Source organism: Sorex araneus, chromosome 2 (genome assembly GCF_027595985.1).
Source record: "Sorex araneus isolate mSorAra2 chromosome 2, mSorAra2.pri, whole genome shotgun sequence".
Taxonomy (NCBI): Eukaryota; Metazoa; Chordata; class Mammalia; order Eulipotyphla; family Soricidae; genus Sorex; species Sorex araneus.
The window spans coordinates 139,369,934-139,394,636 of NC_073303.1; the positions used below are offsets into that span (position 1 = coordinate 139,369,934).

Below are 24,703 nucleotides of genomic sequence, written 5' to 3' on the forward strand. Positions count from 1 at the left end.
GTGTACTGAACACAGAAACCTTATATATGTGAGGCAAATGTTCTAACACTGAGTTATGTTCCTAGCTCCAAATTTCCCTAGTTTTAATTAAATTTTACCAGATTCTAAACAATTCAATTACTCCAGTGAGTAACTTCTTCATTTTGTAGAAAAAAAATGCAAATAGTAAAAATTAGTAAAATAAAACACTATGTTCATAAGGTTCTGCCTAAACTTCATAAACACAATAGTACTTCTAAGGTGCAAATACTTCTCTAATCATACAATGACAGTTTATCCTGAACTTAAAAAATATACTTTATTTTAGTCACCGTTGTGACTATAATACTTATCGTATTATATATTTATAATACTTAAAATGATAGGGTTCCACGAATACAACATTTCAACACCACACCCACCACCAGAGCACTCATTTTCCTCCACCATTGTCTCAGGGCTCCCATGCACTTTAATTCTTAACTATTATCCTGTGGACACAGCCACTAAACTTCCCTCAACAGTCCATGTCCCCCACCCCCCACTCCATATTTTTTATATTCACCTTTCCTGCATTTATTTTTTCTTTTCAAAATTTATTTTTGGCTTATTGTTAGTGTGATATAGAATCACTGATTTCTCCAAAGGATCATTTGATGAGTCTTAGAGAAAACAAGACTGTTATAAATGAAATTAAAGGATATGTTCACAAGTACACACTCATTGTTCACGATATTAGGCTCAGAGGTAAGCAAGATAAATTATACAGGTAGAGATAGAATTAGAGAAGCATGGAGTAGAAGCTGAGCACAGGGTATCTGAGTTCTGGCTGTGGCTGCTTTAGGTTTTTTTTTTTTTCCCTTTCAGCCACACCTGATGGTGCTCAGGGTTTCTACCTGGCTCTGAACTCAGGGATCACTCCAGGTGGGCTGGAAGGGCAGGGAAAGGGCAGGGAGACTAAAGGGGGTGCAGGAACCAAACCCTGGTAAGCGGTGTATAAGACAAACACCCTGTCTGCTGTACTATCTCTTCTGACCTCCATGGCTTCTTTATCTAGGCAAATGTCAGATTAAGTTAGATTTCCTTTCTGGGTTTCAGTTTACTCATCTAAAAAAATGGAGGTAATTAACATTATTTCATGGTATTGTTTACTTAGCAGTGTAAGTTAGTGTATATAATGTGCTAGACATGATTCTTAATTGTGAAGCAATTAAATTATTATAAGCAATTGGTGGTTGATAGTAGGTGGTAAAGTACAAATTTGAAAATTCAGAGAAGCAATATTGTTAATTTCTACAGTTTAAAAACATTTTCTCATAAACCTCTCTCCCCAAGTTCTAATTTTAGACTGATATACATACAACTTTTCCTTTGACCTTCTTTCATGGACAGCTTTTTTTTTTTTTTTTTAAATACCGTAAGTTCAAAGTATTTAAAGGACAGTAACGGTAGAGCTATTAACCATAACTTTAAGACATACTTTTTGGGGGCCTGCGGGGGTGGCCGGGGAAGAGGGTTTGGTCCACATTCAAATGTGCCTAGGGCTTACTCCTGGCTTTATGCTCAAGGGTCACTCCTGGTGGGGTTTGGGAGACCAAATGGGGTGCAGGGGACGAACTCAGGAGGGCCATATACAAGGCAAACCTCCAGGCTATTTTATATACAAAAGAAGAGCAGTGCTTCGAATTTGCATAACCCAAGCATTTGTTTTCCCAGCGAGTACAATCAGGAGTAGGATGGGGAGTAAAGAGAAAGGCAGGATTTAAAGCTTTATCTCCGCTTAAGCGACTTGTGGTAAAGGTCTAGGATATTAGTTTTCTAGAGGAGGGAACGCTGGTGACAAAGTAGCCAGTACCGAGTTTGCTTTTAACATTCTTTACGCTCCTTCACGGTGTCCAGAGACTTCGTGTTCTCTCAACTGCAAACAAGAGCCTCCACGGCTCTTGGACTACAGGAGCCATGCCCAATTGTAAACATTCAAAAAATCGAGAGGTTTCTCAAAAGTTTCCAGCTTTAGGGTTTCCCTGGAGGGGTGGGGGAGAGACTCCCAAACACTTGTACCAGCATTCCTCAGGCCAACAATTCACTCGAGCGGGCCAGCTGCTCCTTTCAGTTACTGCGCCGAACAATCCAATTTGCTATGTTCCTTCCTCGTCATTCCCCATTGTCTTACACCAGGTCAGCTTCGTTCCCTTGCTTTAACTTTCCTGGTCCCTGAAGACATTTGAGTCTGCAATCCCCTAACCTTTTCCTGTTTCCTATGAAGGAATGCTTAATTCTCTTCCAAGTCCTTTACCAAAGGACTTGTTTTATCAAAGCAACTGTTAGGCAATCTGATGAATATTTTTACATGTGCTTTCTGGATAGTATCTTAAGGCATGACTGTGCAGGTGGAAGTTACTGGCATCACGGGATCACAATTAGGACAGCAACCATCCATTCTACTTTCTTGCAGCGCTGACAAAGTCACACTCAAACGCCCTCACCCACACCAAGAGGATTGGTTCTCAGTCAAGCAAGAGACACAGACGGGACTGGGTGGAAAAGCAAAAGCAAATCATATTTTTTATAGATCACTCTGGTTCCAAAGGCCCTGACGCTACGAAAGGCTATTCTGACTCCCCGTTTCCTCGGAGGCTTCAGGATATCCGGCCTGACCGAATTTCCCCTCACCTGCTTTCGGGGCTAGTTTAGTGTCAGGCAGCCGCGGCCAAGGAGCGCGCGCATCAAGCATGAGCTCATTTCTCAGGGGCGTTTCCAGAAGGCCGGGCCTGGTCGCGCGCAGCAGTCGCATTCGGCCCGACTCGGAGCTGCCGCACTAGGGTGGGGCGCTCGCTCTGTTGGAGCTTTGTTCCCGGTTTAGCCTGGGGAATGTGCGCCCGACTGGGGAGGCGCCCTAGCCTTTTCGGGTTAGACACTAGAACAAGGGGCGCGCGATCCCGGGCGAAGGGGAGCCTCGGATATTCTGAATTAGTCGCGCCCCGCCGAGAGCTATAGTGGGTGGGGAGAGCCCCTCAAACTCTTTACTCGGTTGAGCGCTCAGAGCCCAGCCTCAACAACCGCAGCGGTTTCGGACCGGCTGCGCGGAGGGTCCGCTCTCGTCTGTGGTTTTCACACTGGTTGGAAGCAGCCGCCGGCACACCCCGTCAGACAGTTTGCCACGACCCCAGCTGCGATTCCCCCCGTTCCCGGGACCGCCACCGGAGGCCAGAGGCCAATCGCTCTGCAGCTATGTCTTACGATTGGACGGTACTGAGCGCCGATTGGCTACCACTATGAGTTTCGGCCCCCCCCTTTCCTTTTTGCCCCCACTTCAGCGCCATTGCTTCTGGCCAATGAGAAGGCACCTTATAGACGCCCTCCCTCCACTTTCTTCTTCTCCCCACCGCAGCGAAGGAGGAGACGTTCTGACTGGCCAGACTGTCCTCGGAAGCCCCCTTCTTTTCACCAATCACCAAGGGAGAGTCACTCCCAGGGGCGTTTTCGACCAATTACAAAGCTCCCGCGGTGCCGGGCCGTGCCGTTTCACCAGCGACGCCGGCTTTCGCTGTCTCTTAACTCTTCAAGCGTTTTTCCGTGAGGGCCGGCGACTCTGATTGGCCACTGTGGCCATTGTCGAATTTCTCCTCTAGCCAGCCACAAAACAAGGTTTTACCTAGCTCGTCGCTCGGCATTCTTCGGCTTTTCCCGTTCCTTGGGCGTGGATTTCCAGCGGCATCTTTCAATTGGCTCCTCAGGCTGCTCGGCTTTTTCCGGGAGCAGCCGCAAGCCAGCGAAGTCTGTGATTGGCTCCCCGTTCGGGCTTCGTCTCCTTCGCCGAAGCGGGGCGGGATCGGGGGTCGGCCGGCGATTCCCAGACGCCTGTTAGGCGGGCGGCGGGGCGCTGGGCGGTGGAAGGCTGTGTGGGGGAGGTAGGAGGCGGAGGCCGAGTGGGAGGGGGAGGGGGAGTGGACGAGAGCAAGGCGGCTGCGCAGAGCTCTCCTCACACAGAGCAGCCCCCGACCCGGGCGAATGCAGGCTTGTGCTGCCGCCGCCGCCGCCGCCGCCGCCACCGCCGCCCGGGCCGAGTGACAAAGGAAGGAAGGAAGGAAGGAAGGGAGCGAGGAGGAGCCGGGCCCTTAGCCGCTGACAGGGCTCTGGGCTGGGGGCAGAGCGTGGACACTTCCTGAGCAGGCACCGAGCTGAGGCGAGGGGCGGGAGAGCGGCCGCGCTGGTGCCGTGGACGGGGGAGGGGGCCCCGGGGGACGGAGGCGGTTGCCGGGTTCCCATGTCCCCGGCGTATGGGGAGCAGTCGAGGAGCCGCTGCCTGGGGTCTGAAGGGAGCTGCCTTCGCCGCCACCGCCGCCGCCATGGCCGCTGGATCCAGCCGCCGCCTGCAGCTGCTCCTGGCGCAATGAGGAGAGGAGCCGCCGCCACCGCCCGCCTCTGACTGATTCGCGACTCCGCCGCCCTCCGCCTCGCCAGGCCCCACCGTCAGCCCGCCGGATCCCGCCGCTGCCCGAGCCGCAGCGCTTCCCGTCGCATCTCCGAGCCACCCCTCCCTCTCCCTCCCTCCTTCCCATCCCCCCCTTCTTTCAAGCGTGAGACTCGTGATCCTTCCGCCGCTTCCCTTCTTCATTGACTCGGAAAAAAAATCCCTGAGGAAAATATTATATTCCAAGTACTTCTTTTCAATCAAGTATCTGCCCCCGTTTCACGAGATCTATATATTTTTTAGGACCCTCTGCCCCCTTGTCTCCCCTCCGAGAACACGGAGGGGGGAAGAATTGTATTTTTTTTTCCTCATCCCCAAATCATCTATGTTAAATATCCCCACTGATCTGTCTTGAAGGAGAAAATACATAGCTATTTTTTAAAAAATAGCTATACAAAAGGAGTGCAAAGCCAAGAGGACGAAGCCTTTTTTTTTCTTGTGGGAGAACTTAATGCTGCATTTATCATTAACCTAACACTCCAACCTAAAACAAAAGGAAGAAAAGGAGGAAGGAAGGAAAAGAAGGTGATTCGGAAAGAGAGTGATCATGTCAGGGCGGCCCAGAACCACCTCCTTTGCGGAGAGCTGCAAGCCAGTGCAGCAGCCTTCAGCTTTTGGCAGCATGAAAGTTAGCAGTGAGTATTGATTTTATTTTGCACCCCCTCTTTCGCCTCACCCGGAGACTAAGAACCCTTGAAGTAACAAGATCTTAAAATGTTCGCTTCCCTCTTGAACAATCGGATGTTAAGAAAAAGGGCAAAACTGTTTTCAGTCAGGATGAGGCAGCTCCCTCTTGTCCCATACTCCCCCGTCTCATTAACCTTGAATTGGGAGAATATGATTTCTCTTCGGCAGATTTGATCGAAACATTTCTTTTCTTGCACTTTGCTCTTGGCAGATTATCAAGTGCTTGAGGAATTTCCATGTTAAAGGTGGTAGTGCTCATCTTTTTGCTAAGAGGACAAGGTTTGATTCATAAACCATTATGTAGAGTGTATGTCTTTTGAAATGAGGGTTTTTTTTTTTTTAGTTAGCTCAGGTCACAGGGGTTATGATAATTTTTTTGTATGCTTAACAGAGACAATGTCAGAGTCTCTCCCCCCACCCCCTCTGCCTGTGTAAGTATTCGTTCTTTATCCAGAGAGATGAACTTGCTCTGTTAGCAGCAATCTCGTTTGGAGGCAATAAGATTCCTCTTTGGAAGGGACTGGTGGGAGCTGATATCCAACAGTGCTACTATCTACATGCCTTGTCTTTAATTGGATAAGTGGTTTAAGGTTATCTCTTAATCTTAACCGTTTTGACGTTACCAATCTAACACTGTATAATTTATATTTTAATCAAAAGGCAACTTGGAAGTTAGGGTCAAATTTTTATTGAGGTTTGTATAAGTCTGTTGGCAAATACCAAGTTAATGGTAATGGTCACAGACTTGTCTTCTAAGTTCAGATTTTGGTGTGCCATTGGACTTAGTACTTTTTAAAAGATCCATAGCTCAGGAATCCTGCCTTAGAACTAACTAGTCTTATATTGATTTCTTGGCAAATTTAGATAAAACTTGATTTAATTGAAAATAATGCAGATTTAGACTTCACTTATGGTTTGCAGAAGTTTGTGGACTTGGTATATAATGATTTTTGGACTAGGCAAAGGGTTAGGTGGTTATACTGCTCTAGTCCCAGATTTGTGCTTGAAAAGTTGGCGTTCTTAAGGGGATTGGTATACTGAACTTCCAGTGTTCCAGTCTATTTCTGGAATATGTTTGTGGAATTTGTTTATGTCGTATATAATGACAGCTTATTTAAAGAAATTTAAGAATTAGAAAAAATATTTTTTCTTAATTCTCAAGAAGGGAGCATAAAGAGGGCAAAGAGAAACTTTCTTTTGTCTATAATGAGAGAATGAAAGAACAGATTTTAGTGTGTGAAATTGATTATATCCTTTAGCAATATAAAAGACTTTTAATTGAACTCAGGATTTTATTTTATGTTGGCTTTGGAACTTGCCTAAAATAGGATAATAGTTAAATGGGAGACTATATTTGAAAAAAATTTGGAGGCGAATTGACTAGCTTGTATAGAATGTTGGGTATGTGAAGAGTAAAACTATTTGTTTTTTTCAGGGGAAGGTCAAGCTTTCTAAGCATTTACTGGGCCTATTTAAAAAGAGTATTTTAAGTCTGGGATAATTTTCGGCTATGATGAAGCAAATCTTCTAAGCTGCTTTAGAGCCTCTTGTACTGGAGTGTTTGTTTTTTTCATCTTGGTAATAAAGTTTAAAAGCCACTCGAAATCAATTTTAGTTAACTAATGCTATTCAGAGAACAAAATATAGTCGCTTATAATGCTAAATTTCTGGATATTTCATTTTGTTTCTGGATTTTCTTTGAAAATTATTCCTTAGTTTTTGATAATAACATGTCTCTAGTAGCTCTTGAAAAGTGTAGGTTAAAATGTTTAACTTTCTACCTTTTACCGTATATGTATATGTGTATATATATTTTTCTCCCTTCTACCATATATATATATATACATACATATATATATATATATATATATATATATATACACACTTCCTACCTTATAGGTTAAGGTAATGTTTAAAAAGTTGAGTTCGGTGCTACTTACGTATTTTAGACATCCTTGACTGTAAGGTCACTTTCAAAGAGGAATGAATATAAGCTTTTGCGAGAGTGCTAGTTTTCTGTGGGACCCCTGTTCATATTAGAGATACACAAGTAATTATAGTTCTTGACCTCAAAAGCTTGTCATTTATTTGTAGAGGCAGATTATGGGACAGCTATATAAATAATAGCTTGATGACTGTAAGATTGTAGATAAAAATAGAATACTTCATTCAGAGGAACAAAGAAGCTGAGGTGAAGCAGATGGGTTGGAAATGGAAGACTTCCTGCAGAGATGTTTTAAGGCCTTAAGTAACTTGATGGAGAAGCATAAAAAAGGTCTAAGAGGGAAGAAGTGGATTGAGGCATAGAAATGGAATTTTTTTTTTCTCCTGCTTTTTGGGTCACACCGGGCGATGCACAGGGGTTACTCCTGGCTCATGCACTTAGGAATTACTCCTGGACCATATGGGATGCTGGGAATCTAACCCAGGTCGGCCATGTGCAGGGCAAACCCCTTTCCTGCTGTGCTATCACTCCAGCCCCAGAAATGAAATTTTTGTATGACAGATATAAATGACTTTAATTTACCAAGTCATTTGATAAAATATTAATGAAAGGGATATAAGTTGGAAAATAAGAAGAGATGGGATTTGAGAAATATGTTACCAGTTTTTGATGGGACGGTAGAAGGGGTCTGGTCTGTTTAGTTTCAGGTCAGGGATGTGGCTCAATATTAAATTGCATGCCTGGTATGCATGAGACCTGTGTTTCATCCCCAGAACTACAACAAGAAAAAAGTTTGGTTGAGATTTAAGAGAGATTGGAACTTGCTGTAGGTTACAGACAAGATATCTTAAAGGTGATTTGTCCTGCTTAGTTGATGGATTAGAGCCTTCTTAATGCATATAGTAGTGTATGTGGCCCATAGTGAGAAAACAAAGTGAAATGGAATAAAAGAAGTACATTTGAGAGACAGTGTGAATCAAGAACTGGCAGGATTTGGGATTGGGTTTAAGGGGAATATTTGTGAAGGAGTCAGGAGTTAAAAATAAATTCTGATGCTGTTAGTCTGGAAGATAGAGTTATATTGTTGATTGTAATGGGAATGTTGAGAAAATGCTGAGATGAGAGGGTAGTTCACTTTTTAGAAGTTTAATACACAATAGGTTCCCTTGAAATTCAGCAGACAGAAGTTGGTTACTGTCAATGATTGTAAATTCTCAGTCTATTAATTATGCAGTTTCTAATATTTCTGCATCTAGAATACTGGATTTGTTGTGGGGATCACAACTTAGGGTATTTTAAAAAATGCCTTCTATTAAGTTTCTAAAAAAACGTTTTTATGTAGTTCAAAAACCTCATTATTGAAACTTATAGTTCACAGTAATTTGAAATCAATGTGATGATTTTACAAAGATTTTTATGACTTAAATTTTGTTTGTTTGTATTTGGGTCTCACCTGGCCTTACTCTGGGCTTTCTCTGGGCTCTGCACTCAAGGGTTACTGCTGCCTGGGCTGGGGCCTTGGGGAATGGACAATGACAGACAGTACAGCATGATACCATTTGTTGTCTGGGGGATCAAACCTGGTTTCCACTACATGCAAAGCAAGCACTCTGCCTGCTTCATTGCTCCCATGATTTAAACTTTATAGTAGATATATAGCCTTTAATTTTTGGTGTCTGCTCAAAAATTTTAAGGATAAATGTTTTAAAAAACTATTATTATTAAGTGAACCTTGCATTTAAAGTAATTACATCTATTACCACATTGTCACAAGAGTACTGCTTGGAGTAGTAGCCCCTGAACACCAGTGGGTATGGCTCAATCTTCCTTATCTCAAGCTAGCAGTATGGAAATTAGCATAATTCAACAAAAAAATAGTAATAATAGTAACATTTTTTACCCTTGGTTTGTGAGGGAGCTCACACCCAATTCCCAGAAATAAAAAATTGATTATAAAACACATATTTGCCCCTCTTTCTGAGTCAGTGTATTCGAACTTATTTATTTTTCTTTTGCTATGATGGAAACACATTTTTTTCCCCCACGTAGACTTAAGTGTTATTAGATAAGTAGTAATAGCTATAAGCTGTCGAAACATGGTTCTCAAAATAGAGAAAGTAATGAACTGTGGTGATTTTGGTTAAAATATTAACAAAAAAAAAACCCTTTAGTATACTGTGAAAATTTAACTAATTGCCTAGGCCTAATGCCTAAGTATATGTTTTAGACATGTATGAAAGTTAATGAGTATCACGTAAGTTAACTTCCTTGTACAAACTTTCTGATTTTGTTTTGGTTTTTGGGGCCTCACTCACTGGTGCTTTGGAGCTACTCCTGCCTCTGTGCTCAGGGATTACTCCCAACAGTGGTGTTGTAGACTACATGCAGTGCTAGGACTGAACTGGGTTGACTGTATGCAAGTCAAGCACTTTAACCCTCCTGTACCATCTCTTCAACTCCTAAAATGTTAGACTAAAAATGTTCTCAGTAAAGACACTAATAGCATATGGCTTTGCAGTATTAGTTTATGGTGATTAAAAGTAGAACATAGGTGTCAATTTAGAATGCCTTTCCTTCCTAAGGAGTTTAATCTCTTTGTAAAAATTTGGTTTTTAGAATTTAGCAATTTCTGGATTAGAAGAGAGCTCTTGTGTGAAACTGAGAATTGGGACATTATTTTCATTCCTTCCTTTACCAGATTTAGAGTTGTTAAAATACTAAGACCTTCATGTAAGAATTGTATGGCCTTTTATTGCATAGGTCTTTAGAACTAATTATTAAATGATCTTAAGGTACAGGGAGTCCAGATTTTCTGAAATTAATTTATTATGGATTGAGAACTGCATTTTAAAAGTGAGATGATGTCTTGTTTCACTGTTTGCATGTGCATTCTGTGATATTTGCCCTTTGTTAAAGATTTGAGCTGCAGGTATGAGATACAGTATTTTGGAGAAATAACAGAACTGGAGAAGCAAAAGATTTCTATTGAGGTCCTGGACTAATATACTCTAGATCATGAAATAACTTTTTTTTTTTTTTTTGGTTTTTGGGTCACACCTGGCGATGCACAGGGGTTACTCCTGGCTCTTCACTCAGGAATTACTCCTGGCGGTGCTCAGGGGACCATATGGGATGCTGGGATTAGAACCCGGGTCGGCCGCGTGCAAGGCAAACGCCCTACCGCTGTGCTATCTCTCCAGCCCCATGAAATAACTTTTTGTGTATGCTTTATGCAAGAGAGGACTGTGAAATAGACATATATGCTCATTCTAGTGCGTAGTTTGTTTTTTAATTAAAAAAATAAAAATTTGGGTTTGGGCCACATCTGGCTGGGCTCAGTATTTACTCCTCTGTGCTTAGAGTTCACGCCATGTGGGCTTGAGTGCCGAGATCTAACAGGGTCCGCTGTGTGCAAGGCAAACACCCTACCTATAGTACTATTGCTCCAGCCCTTCATGTGTTGAGGGCGCGCACTTTTTCTTTGTGTTTGTGCCTGTGCGCGCGCGCGCCTCTCTGTGTGTGTGTGTGTGTGTGTGTGTGTGTGTGTGTATGTTTTGGTTTTTAAATTTAGTATGAATTACAAAGTTATTCATAATTGGGGTTCAGGAATATAGCATTTCACCACCACTATCAATAAATTGCCTTTATTCCACCCTCCATGCACCTCCTTTTCCCCTCCCACTCACTGGCTTACCTCTTTGAAAGACACCTTAAAAAAATAACTTTTGACACTATGGTTTTCAATACTGTTGTTACCAGTATGTCTTGATATTTAATAGGACCCCAGAGATTGTGAGGCAGGGATGGAGAAAGCAGGATGTGAGACTAGTGTCTCCTGTGACACTCCAGTGAGGGCAGAGCACATGGGTGTGACAGGAGTATATGCTGCTAATAACAGGACCAACTCGATTTCCCAGATATTGTCCTACTTCAAGAACATAATCACCATGGGTAAGTGAATGTGTTGAAAATTTGTTTTTTTTTTCTATTATTATTATTATTATTATTATTGTTATTATTGCCTTTTGGGTTACACCCAGCGATGCTCAGGGTTACTCCTGGCTCTGCACTCAGGAATTACTCCTGGCAGTGCTCAGGGGGCCATATGGGATGCTGGGAATCTAACCCGGGTCGGCTGCGTGCAAGGCAAACACCCTACCTGCTGTGCTATTGCTCCAGCCCCTGTCTTTTATTATTTTTGGGGTGTGTGTGCATTTGTGTGTGTGTGTGTGTGTGTGTGTGTGTGTGTGTGTGTGTGTGTGTAAAGGGAGTGCTGCATTATTTCAGTAATATAAATATTTTCACGGTTCTTTTCCTTTTTTTGTGGGGTGATGCTCAGGGCTTACTCCTGCTTCTGCACTTAGGAATTACTCCTGGTGATACTCAGGGGACCATATGGGATGTTGGGGATGGAACCTGGGTTGCCCTCATGGAAGGCAAGCATGTACCTTCTATACTACCTCAGGCCCCACGATTTTTTGATTTTTAAATAGAGGTTGTAGTCTTTGGTCCTCTTTTGGATTGTACAAATTTTCTTTAGTATTACATAAATGGTTTTTGAAGTTGACTGAATGTGAATGCAGAAATGTGTGTATATATATAAGGTCCTGTGTGAATATAATTGCAAGGTAAAAGTTAAAAGTAAAGGGGAAAAGTCTTTGTTATGCAAAAAAAATTCCTACCACTAGATTGATAAAAGGTATTTATAATTGGGTTTTTATTTTAGTTTCTAAAAAAATGAATACACAACATACCACATATCCATAAATTATTTTACTATATATTTCTCTGTAATATGCTTGGTCTCATACAACTATGTAAACTTACAACGTTGTAACTTTAGATTTAGTTTAGATTTGTGTCTTAGTTTATAATCCCCTTTCCCACTCAACATTTATGGGAGAACGGTCTGCTTTTAAAGTGAATGAAAGTTAAAATTTTACGAATTTGAATCTTCAATTTGTATTGAATAGTCTTATTAACATTCTTGTTTGGAAGGCTAGAAAGATAGTATAGTGAGTAGGAAGCTTGCCTTGCACACAGCTTACCTGAGTTTTTTTTCTGGTACTTTATATAGTTCCTCAAGCCCACCAAGGTAATTTCTGAGTACAGAGCTAGGAGTAACCCCTGAACATCACCAGCTGTGGCTCAAAAACCAGAATAACGCCCCCGACCCCCAAAAACAAAAACAACATTCTCATTTGGTAAGATTGAATTAATGATTTATTGTTCTTCCTGAAATGAAATCTGCCAAATCCAGCGTTTTCTTTTATCTTCAGGGTACTATTCCCTACAAAGGTACAAACAAGAGCTCTCATATATTTCCTTAGTAACTTGAACTGTTAATTTTTTAACTTAGGACTGTTAATTTTTTTGATACAAATATCATTTAATAATAAAATAGCTCTCATAAAGGAGAAATGTTCTAGAAATTTGTATTTTAGATTTTAATATGTAATTTAAAAGAATTTATAGACCAGGTGTTAAAATAGACCTTAAAGCCAGAAATGTGGAAGGTAGGCAAAATATTAGTAACATTGGTGTACAGTAGTAACATTAGTACTCCATTTTAAAAATTGCCATTAATTGTATATCAACATTCTAGGCTAATGAAACTAAGTACAAATAGTTTGCTTTTATTAAAGTGACCATGAGTAAGAGTGATTGACATGTGATATGCCCGTTGAATGTTTATTGTGTACTAAGTAGTCTCCTAGATTCTTTATATGTAATGTCTCACTTTATAAAATAGTTAACTATTTTATAATTAATATTTATAATATTTAAATTTTATAAAATAGTTAATACAGTGCTCGCTGCTCTTAGATGAAGTAAATGAGAATTAGAGAGGTGGCAACAATTTGTCCGTAACTGAGTCAGAAATTTGTTCTGCTAGGATTTAAACTCAGGAATTCTGATTCCAGTCATATTTATTGTGGATATATTGTTGAGAGTAAATTACTTGTTATTGCAACACACAAAAAGATAAACTAAAGTGCCTTTTGCTGTGATGAAAGATTATTCTTTTTTTGAGAATTTAGTAGTGTCTGTGTAAGACTTCATGTGACTTTTTGGGTAGGTGGTTTGGGCCACAGTCAGTGATGCTCAGTTGCTACTGAGATCTCACTCCTGGTGGTGCTAGGGGGGTCATTTGCAGTGCTGGGCGAGTGAGGTCAGCTACATGCTAATAAGCAAGTGCCTTATTGCCTGTATCGTGTGTTTGTGCTCTAGAACTATTTTTGGAAAATAGTTTTAGGTATCTCTATTAGCAAAAAACTATACTTATTTGTTTATAGTAAAATGGGGGGGGAACCCTCAATTTTTTGAAGATTTTAGGGAAAGATCTTTTTGGGGGGCGGGGTGTACCTACTTGTGCTGAAAGGCTACTATATGGGATGCCAGATACCAAACCTGAGTTAGCCATGTGCAAGGCAAATACCCGACATTTTGTACTATTGCTCCAGCCCCTGTTTTTTGAAAAGATTTATAGAAGCATTCTTCAACGTTTTTCTTGCGTGGACTGATCCGATCTGCACACCACTCAGTTGGACTGGCAGTGAAAACCAAGGTGGTTAGATCAGTGGTTTTCAGCATTTTTATGCTTCCTGACTTCTACCAGTTCATACGCGGGTTGTTGAAGAACACTGATTTATAGTATCATTGTGTCAGTGTAAGTTATTTGCTTCTTGGAAATAATCACTTAATGGTAAAGGAAAAGGCAAAGCAAATAGATCTTTAACTTTCTATTTCCAATATCTCAGATGAGAAAACCTGTTCTCTTGAGAGATCAGAGGCGCAGAGTGCGTCAATGTCAATGAAGCCTGTGCCTTTTACCTCTTTAAGAGCGCACGGTTTCAGTCTACTCTTAAAATGGGTATTCCTTAGTCTCAAAATTAATGAAAATTATAAAGTAATACGTTGGTAGGATTTCACTGTCACTGTCACTGTCATCCCGTTGCTCATTGATTTGCTCAAGCAGGTACCAGTAAAATCTCCACTGTGAGATTTGTTGTTACTGTGTATGGCATATCGGATATGCCACGGGTAGCTTGCCGGGCTGTCCGAGAGGGGCGGAGGGATCGAACCCGGGTCGGCTGCAGGCAAGGCAAATGCCCTACCGCTGTGCTATCGCTCCAGTCCTGGTAGGATTTAAATATATCAAATGTTCTTTTTTAAAAAAAATGTTTTTGGAAAAAAAATGTTTTTGGGCCACACCCAATAATGCTCAGGGGTTACCTTTGGCTATGCACTCAGGAATCACTCTTGGCTGTGCTGAGGGACCATACGGGATACTGGGGATCAAACCTGTGTGCATGGAAAGCCGCCGTATCTGCTGTACTGTTTCTCCAGTTCCAGAAATTAGATGTTAAAGAAAGCATCATTTGGGAATCTAGTTTATCTCCCTTTATTTCTACTTCTCAGAGGCACCCTGAACTATGAGAGCTGTTTCCCTTAGTAGATTTCATTACATTTTAATACCAAGCTTTTTGTCTATTCCTTGAAATTAATTTCAGTTGTTACTTATTACCTGTTTTTGTAGATGCTGTCATCTCCATCTTCCTTTTACTATCATATTAGTATAATTTTACTTTTAAGCCATAAAACCATTATACCTGTAGTTAAGCCATTCTTTTATTTAAATTATCCAGTTGTTGGGGTCAGATATAGCATCTAAGACTTGTCTTGCATGCAGCCAACTTTGGTTCAATCCCTTGCACTACATATGGTTCCCTGAACACTGCCAGGAGTGATCCCTAAGCCCAGAGCCAAGAGTAAGCCCCAAACACAGCCAGATCTAGCCTAGCCTTCCACCCGCAAATAATTCAAATGAGTAATTATCTAGATATTGAACAGTATTCTTAGCAGAAGTAAGCAATGTACAGTAATTATCTTTTATTAAAAATTTCCTCCCATTTTTAGTTAGGCACAATGATTTATAATACTATTAGTAATAGGGTTTCAGGCATATATTCCAACACCATAGTGTGAATGTCCCTCCACCAGTGTCTAAAAGTCCTTCCCAGCAACTTACCTCACCCTGTTGGTAAAGTCAGTTCTGTGAGCTTCTTGTTCTGTTATCATTGACCATTTGTCATTCCTTACCATGTTTCTTTATATTTCATGATCCTTTTGTATTTGATCTACTCCCTCTGACTAACTTCACTCAGCATGATGCTCTTTATTTTCATTCATGTTGTAGCAAATTATATGGTTTCATCTTTACTTAAAGCTCAGTACTCCATGTAATATATTTATTATCACAGTTGCTTTATCCTCTCCTTTGTTCACAGGCACTTGGGTTGTTTCCAAATCTTGTCTGCTGTGACTAGCAAAGCATTGCAGTGAGCATAGGAGTGCAAATATCTTTTGGAGATAGAGTAGTGTCTGAGCATGACTGTAAGACAAAACCCAAAAATAATTTCTTGTGACATTACATTAATGAATAAAAAGACAAATCAATCCATCTGTGTGTTTTCTGTCAATCTGTCTATCGTTTTTGGGCCACACTGGTAGTACTTAGGGATCACTTCTAGTTGTTCTGTGGTTCTGGGGATTGAACCAAGTTCTGTAGCACGCAAGGCAGGAGCCTTACCCCCGTACTGTCTCTAACTTTAAAAGTATTTTGGTGTATATTGTATATATATATATAATATATATTATATAATGTAATATTATATATTTTATATGTACAACTCATTGTATTTAAAGCAATATTATTGTGACTTGTAATGCAAAATTGTTTTCAATTTTTTTTGGAGTTTTACAACACAGTTTAAAGTAAGTTGAGAGGAAACCTAGAGATAGTACAGTGCTTAGAGCATATGTCTAACATTTAGCCAACTGCTGCCGGTATTACATAGTCCCTTGAAGGTTACTGGGTGAAGCACTTAAAGCTCCTCAGCACTTTTGGGTGTGCCCTAGAAACCTCTAGCACTGTTGAAGTGTCCTGGGTATACTAAACATCACAGTATCCCTGTAGCATCACATCCTTGCATCCTTGGGCTTTTGGATTAAAACACTAGCACAGTTGGCATAGAGTTGCCTGTGGAGCCCCTTGGATCTCCTGAGCACTGCTTGGGAAGTGCTTGTCATAGGGGGTAATGATTCCTTCATGTTCCTTGTATTTTAGTTCAGCTGTTGAAATGTATACTCTTGGTTGTTTGCTGGGCTCTCCGTGAGGGACGGAATCGAACCCGGCTGGCCGCTGGCAAGCTACCTGTGGCATATTCAATACGCGAAAAACAGTAACAAGTCTCACAATGGAGACGTTACTGCTGCCCACTCAAACAAATCGATGAGCAACGGGATGACAGTGACAGTGACAGTTGAAATGTATATTTAAATGATTATTGGCATTGATGATTGTCATGGTCCTGATGGAATTTCTTTGTCTAAGTGTTCCTTGTCATATATCCTTACCTCTTATTGATTCAAAAGCCTACAGTCTATTTCAGATGCCACCTCAACCCAGTCTTCCATATCTTACTTCAATTGGCTTGAGATTCATGGGCTTGTTACTTCTTTAAGACTTAACTCTCCGTTGGGGCCGGAGCACAGCGGGTAGGGAGTTTACCTTGCACACAGCCAACACGGGTTCGATCCCCGGCATCCCATATGGTCCTCCAAGCACTGCCAGGAGCAATTCCTGAGTGCAAAGCCAGGAGTAACCCCCTGAGCATCCTGGGTGTGACCCAAAAAGCAAAAAAAAACAAAAAACAAAAAACAACAACTTACTCTCTGTTACTTATCCTTCTTATATTTTGCCTCTTATTCTAATTAGTTTGCTCTCCGTAGGATATCATAAGCTCTAGTATTATACAAACAGTTTTTTACTCAACTTTGTATTTCCTTCCCTGTGGGTCACTGTGCTTTTTCTGTTGAATCACTTAATCTGTGTTTGAGTTGAGATGTTTTGTCATCATAGTTAAATGCGTTGAAGTTTCACTGATGCCAAACTATCACTCATGTTTCTAGAGGCCTTTAGTTTTTGTTATAAGAAATTAATTGAAGAAGTTAAACTTGAATCTTGTTAGACATAAAGGAGCAGAAACAGTAGGGAAAGATGTTAGACACTTTCACTCTGTGCTTTATCATTTAGCACGGAGTGGCTCTGAACTTTTTGAATGAATAGCTAAATAAGTGAAAAAACGCATATGCTTCCCTGAACTGGTAGTAAGCCTGTTATCTTTTTAACATTGAGCCTGTTAAATTATAATGGTAATCCTTTATTTCTAGGATTTTATATAAAGAAAGTAATTTAGGCTAGAAGAGATGTGATGTATCAAATTATTTTTACTAGTAATAGGAGTTTATCAGGAATGAGACTTTGTTTACTGCTATACATCCTTCTTCATGTCTTGTAAAAAACTAAAGCACGCCGATGGGTGTGTGCACTCTCGAGGGCTCTCTGGGCGGCTCTATCTCACTGCCCGCTTTCGGTGCTCTGGAGGCTTGCAAAGCAGCTCTCCTGGCAACATCTTGCCACAGACTCAGACTACAGTACTCAGGCCAGATTAATCATTCCTAACCCTAGCAGGGTCCGAATCTAGTTATCACTGTTTGGATCATTAACAGCATTTGTCCATGACCAAGCTTTTAACTTACAGTTAAGCATTAGGCACTTTGGCCAGGCCCATCTCGATGCCAGGGTAGTACACAACTCACCGCTTTCCCTGGGTCCATCCCGTCCCTCATCAGGACCCTGCTTTTGGGGGTGCTGGGAAGTAAGGGCAGCTGAGGCTTAGCTAAGAGAACAGATGCCCAGGAGGAAAATATCATGTAGAGTCAAATGACTCCCAGGGTACAAAAGCATAGCATTTGCTAAGTCTTCCTGTGTCCATACAAAAAGGACATTGCTCTGAATAAACTATGCAAAGGACTCAAGGAGAAGAGGAAAACAATATTTACAAGTCAACAGAACACTAAGAAAGAAGCTACAAATAAACACAGAGGAATGGGAGCACTGTGATGGGAGTAACCCAATAAACCTAAATTACCTGAGGCTATGTTATCTTACAATGTCTAATTGGTTTCATATCAATATGTGCCATTAATTCAAGAGTTTTCCCAGAGAGGGTGGGGAGAGAAATAATTAAATGAAACATGGTTCTCTTGCATAATAATCCAGCCTTCTAAATAACTAAAATATTGCTGTATTTGAGAATTCATGTTAGGATAATTGATATTACTGATCAGTATGGTTTGTGACTAACTGTATTATAAGATAACGTGCTTGTCTTAGGACATAATTTTTAGAATGGAAAAGATTTATTTTTTCTGTTACTTCTTGTGTAGAAAGGGTGTGTTGGTGAGAGCTGGGAAGGACTCCCTTTCACTGATGTTCTACTTGGATTTAGGAAGAGCCTAAAAGTGATTGCTGTGGCTGCTGCCGCAGCTGCTGCTGCTGCTTCTTCCTTCTCTTCCTCCTCTTCCTCCTTCTTTTCTCCTCCTCCTCTTCTTTCTTCCTTCTTCCTTCTTCTTTTTACTTTTTTGATAAAAATGTTTTAGAGCTAAATTTTATTTTTATAAAGTTTTTCACAATAACTCATTGCATTTAATATTCAAACATCAATCCCATCACTTTTGCACCTTCCCTTCACCCTATTTTGAATGTTTCCACCCCAAATCCCCAAATTCCAAACCATGCCCCTCCCAAAGCAGAACTGATAAATATTTAATTTTGTATTGCTTGTTATCGGAAGAGCCTGACAAGCTTCCCATGGAGTATTGGATATGCCAAATATGGTAATAATAACAGGTCTCATTCCCTTGACCCTGAAAGAGCCTCCAATCGTTGGGAAAGACGAGTAAGGAGAGGCTGCTAAAATCTCAGGGCTGGGACGAATGGAGATGTTACTGGTGCCCGCTCGAGCAAATTGAACAACGGGTTGACAGTAACAGTTAAGAGCAGATGCTTGCTTTGCCTTTCTTAAAATCTAAAAGATTGTACTAAAAAACAAATAGTTCCCTATAAATTTAGCTGAACATCTTAACTTTATTGGTAGAGAAAGTTTGGAGAATTTTCCATTGTATTTATATGACATTTTTCTATGAAATTAGAGAATGGTTCTCTATTTTTATAGGACAGAGAATATGTTCTGGTGTTACATTTCTGCTCTTCAGTGCAGAAGAAGAATGCACTGAAAAGTTATCTATGTCATGATTTACTATATGAAAGTGAATATATTAGTTTCTGGGGTTCTTCAGATAAAAAGAAGCAAAAGATGTTCCAGAAAGACAAATTCTCTGATTCTAGTGCCTTGTATATAAGTCATCAATTATACTTTGAGATGGTTGTTCAACTATCAGTATTATTTAGCAGTAAAATGCCTTTTTTTTTTTTTTGAGTCATACCTGGTGATGCACAGGGCTTATTTCTGGCTCATGCACTCAGGAATCACTCCTGGCGGTGTTCAGGGGATGATATGGGATTCTGGGAATTGAACCTGGGTTGACTGTGTGCAAGGCAAACTCCCTACCCTCTGTGCTGTTGCTCCAGCCCCCAAAAATGCCTTTTTAAATGCAACTTTCCTTTTCTGAATTTTGAAAATATAAAAAATATTCTATTTGTTTCTCACATTTACCCTAGAAAGTCCATGTATTTCTAAAGTTTGGGGAAGAAGGAAGCATTGTTATGGAGCATCCTATGGAGCATAGGAGTGAGGGTCAGGAACAAAGTCTGTGGATGTGATGGGTATTTCATTTCCCTGGATACTTGTTTATAGTAACTCAGCTCTTAAAACCAGAGTGATTCAGATTTGGTGATTCTTTGAGTATTAAGTGCCTGTAATTTTATTTTCATACTTTTGAAACAATGTTGGTTCATTTAATGGATGAAGACACTAGGTAAAAGCTACTTGATTGATTTTTCTGATGCCCTAAGACCTAGTGGGGAAGTCAGGCATATAGAAAGATCACCAGACCTCAGGTAAAAAAGAAATTGTGCTGTATTAAGCAATTTATTTATGTCCCTCTTAATCTTTATACAATCTGGCAAGGCAAATGTAATTTACAAATGAGAAAAACTGAGACTTAGAGGATAGTATAGCTAGCAAATATTTATGTGAAATTGTTCTTTTTGTTGCTACACTACACAGTAGCTTTTGGAAAGAGAATAAGAAAATTATATGTGAATTGGGTAAATTAAGATTTCTTATGGTAATAATGATTTAGGAATTTTTACTTTTTGTATTTTGAGGCTCCTTTCCATTTTCTGCTATTATCTGGAGATTCTTTGCACCTCATCTTAGAGCTCACTGATTCTGTCCTCAGCACCTGTTAATCTGTTGCTGAGGCCTTCCACTGAGTTTTTCATTTCACCTACCAAGTTTTTAGGTCTCTCAGTTCTGCTTGTATTTTTGTTTGCATTTTTCTTATTTCTGCTCTCATACCCTCTTGTGTTTTATCAGAAGCGTGAGGAGTGTTTACTTTTTGTAGTGCTATTCTTAAGGAGAAAGTAATTGTCAATCATGTAAATTATCTGTTTTAAATAAAGTTTTAGGGCAAATATCTTGCTTTTAAGATTAAAAACAGGCTGTCTATAAAACAGTGACTATAAGAGATGGATTGAAAACTTCAGTTGAAATCATACTGAAAGTCCAGATGTTAGCCAGATCCTATTATCTTTAACTGAGGAAATTGAGACTTAAGAGAGGATAGGTAACTTCTGTCAAGATTTCTTGACAACAGATAAAGATAAACAGATAAAGCCTGGATACCTACCCAGGTAATTTAATCTAGAGACCCTTCCCCCCCCCACCCCACACACACACCCAGTTGTACTTGGGGTTTATTCCTGCCTCTGTACTTAGGGGTCACTCCTAGAAGTACTCAAGAGACCATATCTTGTTATGTAGTGCTTGAATTGAACCTGGTCTTACCAGCTGTACTTTTTGTTCCCTAGAGCTCCTCTCTCTGTCTCTGTCTCTGTCTCTCTCTCCCCCCCACTCTCACTCTCTCCCTCTCTCCCCCTCTCTTTTTTCCTTTTTTCCTTCCTTCCTTCCTTCCTTCCTTCCTTCCTTCCTTCCTTCCTTCCTTCCTTCCTTCCTTCCTTCCTTCCTTCCTTCCTTCCTTCCTTCCTTCCTTCTCTTCCTTCTCTTCCTTTCTTAGTTTTTGTGAAGCAAGATAGTTTTTATTGAGACAACTTTATTTGGAAAGATGTGAGGGATTTACGTGTTCAAGACAGAACACAGGCTCGGCCAGAGTGGAAAAACTTGGAGACATATGGGGTACGTGTTCAAGAAGGAACACAGGCATGAAACAGCAAGACTCAAATGGCTTTTGGGGAGAGCTTAAATACAGTTCATCCAAATGGTCTTGATACGGAGTTCTCTGAATATGTAAATGGTATGTTGGGCTAGTTACAGGGAAAGCCTTGCACTGTTGATACTCCTTTCATAATCTCAATCATGTGCTTTAGATTCTTCTGTAGCTTCTCCCTTTCTGAGAGGTTGACCCTTCTCTGGATGGGGACTCAGAATTCTGCATTTGGATGGTACCTCAGTTTTTTCTCTTGCTCTGCTCTGAGGAATTACATTTGTTGGTACTTGGGAGACTATGTGGTGTCTGGAATAAGTTATTTTTTTTTCCTTTCTTCTTTTCTTTTGGTTCCCACCCAGCCAAGGCACAGGGGTTACTCCTGGCTCTGCACTCTGGTGTGTTCAGGGGACCATATAGGATACTGGGAATCGATCCCGGATCGGCTGCGTGCAAGGCAAATGCACTGCCCACTGTACTATTGCTCCAGTCCCTGGAATAAGAGTTCTTATCTTTTTTTTTTTTCTTTCGGTTTTTGGGATACACCTGGCGATACTCAGGATTACTCCTGGCTCTGCACTCAGGAATTACTCCTGGCAGTAAATTGGGGACCATATAGGATGCCAGAGATTGAACTAGGGTCAGCTGTATGCAAAGCAGGCTCCCTACATGCTCTCCAGCCCCAGAGAGTTTTTATTTTTACCTACTTTACTATTCTAAGAGAATGAAATTATGCAAAAGTGGCACCTTGCTACCTCTGGCAGCCTGATGGCACTGAATGTGAGCCTGATTAATACATCACAGCTTGATTTTAATATTCAATTGAAAGCAGTTTACTGACAAATGTAATAGATTAAACCAAGATTTTTTTTTTTTTTTTTGGCCACACCTGGCCTTGCTCAGGGCATATTCCTGGCTCTACATTTGGGGATCACTGCTGACAGGTTCTGGGGAACTTAAAGAGTGCCAGGACTTGAACCTGGGATCCAGGGAAGCACAGCTCCTTACACCCGCTGTATACCTTTCTGGTCCCTTGAGACTTGGAAATGTTTGGAAAACATTATTTTTGGTGTTCTTGAGGGCAGTTAAATATTAATGTAAAATGCTGATTTATAGTTCTTAGAATTTTCTGAGGAGAAACTTTTCTATGCCTTTGAAGAATTTTTCTTAGTTAAGTAAGTAATTTTCTTAGGTAAGTAACATTTATTAGTTATTTCTTTTTAAAGTTTTAGATTAGTTTTTTAAGTTTTATATTAGAATTCTGTGATAATACAAAATTCAGATACGGTATAATTGACTTACGCTAAATCCTGTCTTACTGTCTATAGGCGAGGGACAGGGACATGTTCGTAATTGGTTTGTTTTATAAACTCCAATATATGAAAATGATCATATTGACTTTTCCTTCACTGTTTCCTCTACTATGTAACTGGTAGATTAGTAGGAATTAGTAGGAAAATAATGAATATATATTTTTTAAAATTTACATGCAATCAGTAGCCTTGTTTTCTACACAGTTGGATTTCTAAAATCCTATTTAAAGGGAATATCTGAGTTTTATTTTGAAATATTTAAATTGAGTATTGATAAATCCAAGAGGCACTTATTTGGCAGCTCAGTTGTACAAAATGAAGTCAGTAATTACATAATGCATGAAAATGGATATAAATGAACCAACAAGATAAAATAGAATCTGAAAACAAGTCTCGTTTTTAAACCTATATAAAAGTCCTTTCATTAGGGTTTTCTATACTAGTTACTTTATACAATTGTTCTGTGTAATATATATTCAGTATCTAGAGGAAGTTTAGGAAATGATGTTTTATAGCATCCTTTGAAAGACTGGCGTTCCTTGAATGACACTTTGGAAGTTCTGCCTGAAGTATTTGAACCTTGCTTTTATTTTAGAAGGGAAGGGAGCCAGCATTTAAAGAGCATTCTTCCACAAGGTTAGGTGACTTCAGACAGGGAACTAGGGACCTCTCTGGAAAGATGAAGGACAAAAATTAAGTTACCTCATTACCTTTTAGTAAAGCAGACCTGGGAATGGATCCCTAAATCTGATTCCTAATTCTGTGCATTTTGACCTTTCTATTACTATGTGATTGTAATGAGCTGCTCCTTTGGGCTTTATTCCTTCAAACAACAATTAAGCAGTAATATTAACAAAGTTTAAATTGTCCTTCTTAGGGGAGAAGGAAAGTATAATAAATTGGTAAGTGGAAACCTGTCTCACATCCTTTGCTTTTGCATATATGAACTTGTGAACTTCATGTTCACAAGAGATAAAATTAAAGTGGTTTTAAGTGAGATTTAATGACATCTTTAGGTACCTGTATTTTTGTTTTGTTTTATTTTGGTTTTGGCTTGGAACCTGTTAAGTGGTGGTCAGGGGCTATTCCAGCTCTATGCTCAGGAGGCCATACAGTGTTGGGCATTAAACCTGGACCTCTTGGGGCTGGAGTGATAGCACAGCAAGTAGGGCATTTTGCCTTGCATGCGGCTGACCCGGGTTCGATTTCCAGCATCCCATATGGTCCCCAGGGGGTAATTCCTGAGTGCAGAGCCAGGAGTAACCCCTGTGCATCGCCGGGTGTGACCCAAAAAGCAAAAAAAAAACAAAAAACAAAAACCTGGACCTTGTGTGCAAAACATGTGCTTAGCTATAATGTAAGACCAGAAGCTTCTTTCTCATCAGAATAGAGAACTTAATAGATGAGTTAGTAATTTGTTTTTGCTTTAGTTTTCTTATCTAGAGATGGTGATAATACCTACTTCCATGGGTAATTGTACAATTTTTTTTTAAATTTAAAAAAAATTACCCAATTACCATATGGGATGCTGAGAATTGAACCCAGGTCGGCCGCATGCAAGGCGAACCCCCTACCGCTGTGCTATCTCTCCAGCCCCAATTGTACAATTTTAAGGAGATAATTTAATGCATGGGATCGAACCTATGTCTGCTGTGTGAAGGCAAACACCCAACCCACTGTACTATCATTCCGTTCCCTTAAAACTCTTTAATAGCACAGATATTTTGTCAGTGTTCAATTATCCATGATAGTATCTTTTATTTCCTTAAAAATGGTTTGAATCATGATCCAAAACAGTGCCCTTGTGATACATTTGTCTGCAGTTTTGTTTGATCAAACCGGGCTCTCCTTTATGTAAGGCTTGCAATCTACCATTGAGTTATATTCTCACTGCAATTAGTTTTGTTTTAGGTGGAGTTTTTTTTTTCTCTTTTGTTCTTTTCCTTTTTTTAAAAAAAAATTTTTAATTTTTTTTTAAATAATGGCTCTACTCAAGGACTTTTCCTTGCTCTGGCAAGGTATCATTTGTAGTGCTTAGGGAACAATATA

At 40.2% G+C, this 24,703-nt stretch overlaps 1 protein-coding gene across 2 annotated transcripts in view; it reads left to right on the top strand.

The window, feature by feature from the left end:
- The first annotated feature begins 4,950 nt into the window (after positions 1-4,950).
- The window catches only part of GSK3B (glycogen synthase kinase 3 beta), a 204,413-nt gene continuing 184,660 nt past the window's right edge, over positions 4,951-24,703 (top strand). For both annotated transcript variants that reach the window (XM_004606697.2, XM_004606698.2), the window contains exon 1: positions 4,951-5,088. In XM_004606697.2, coding sequence (XP_004606754.1) covers positions 5,001-5,088 — 88 coding nt within the window. In that variant the 5' untranslated portion in view covers positions 4,951-5,000. The remainder of the gene's footprint in view (positions 5,089-24,703) is intronic.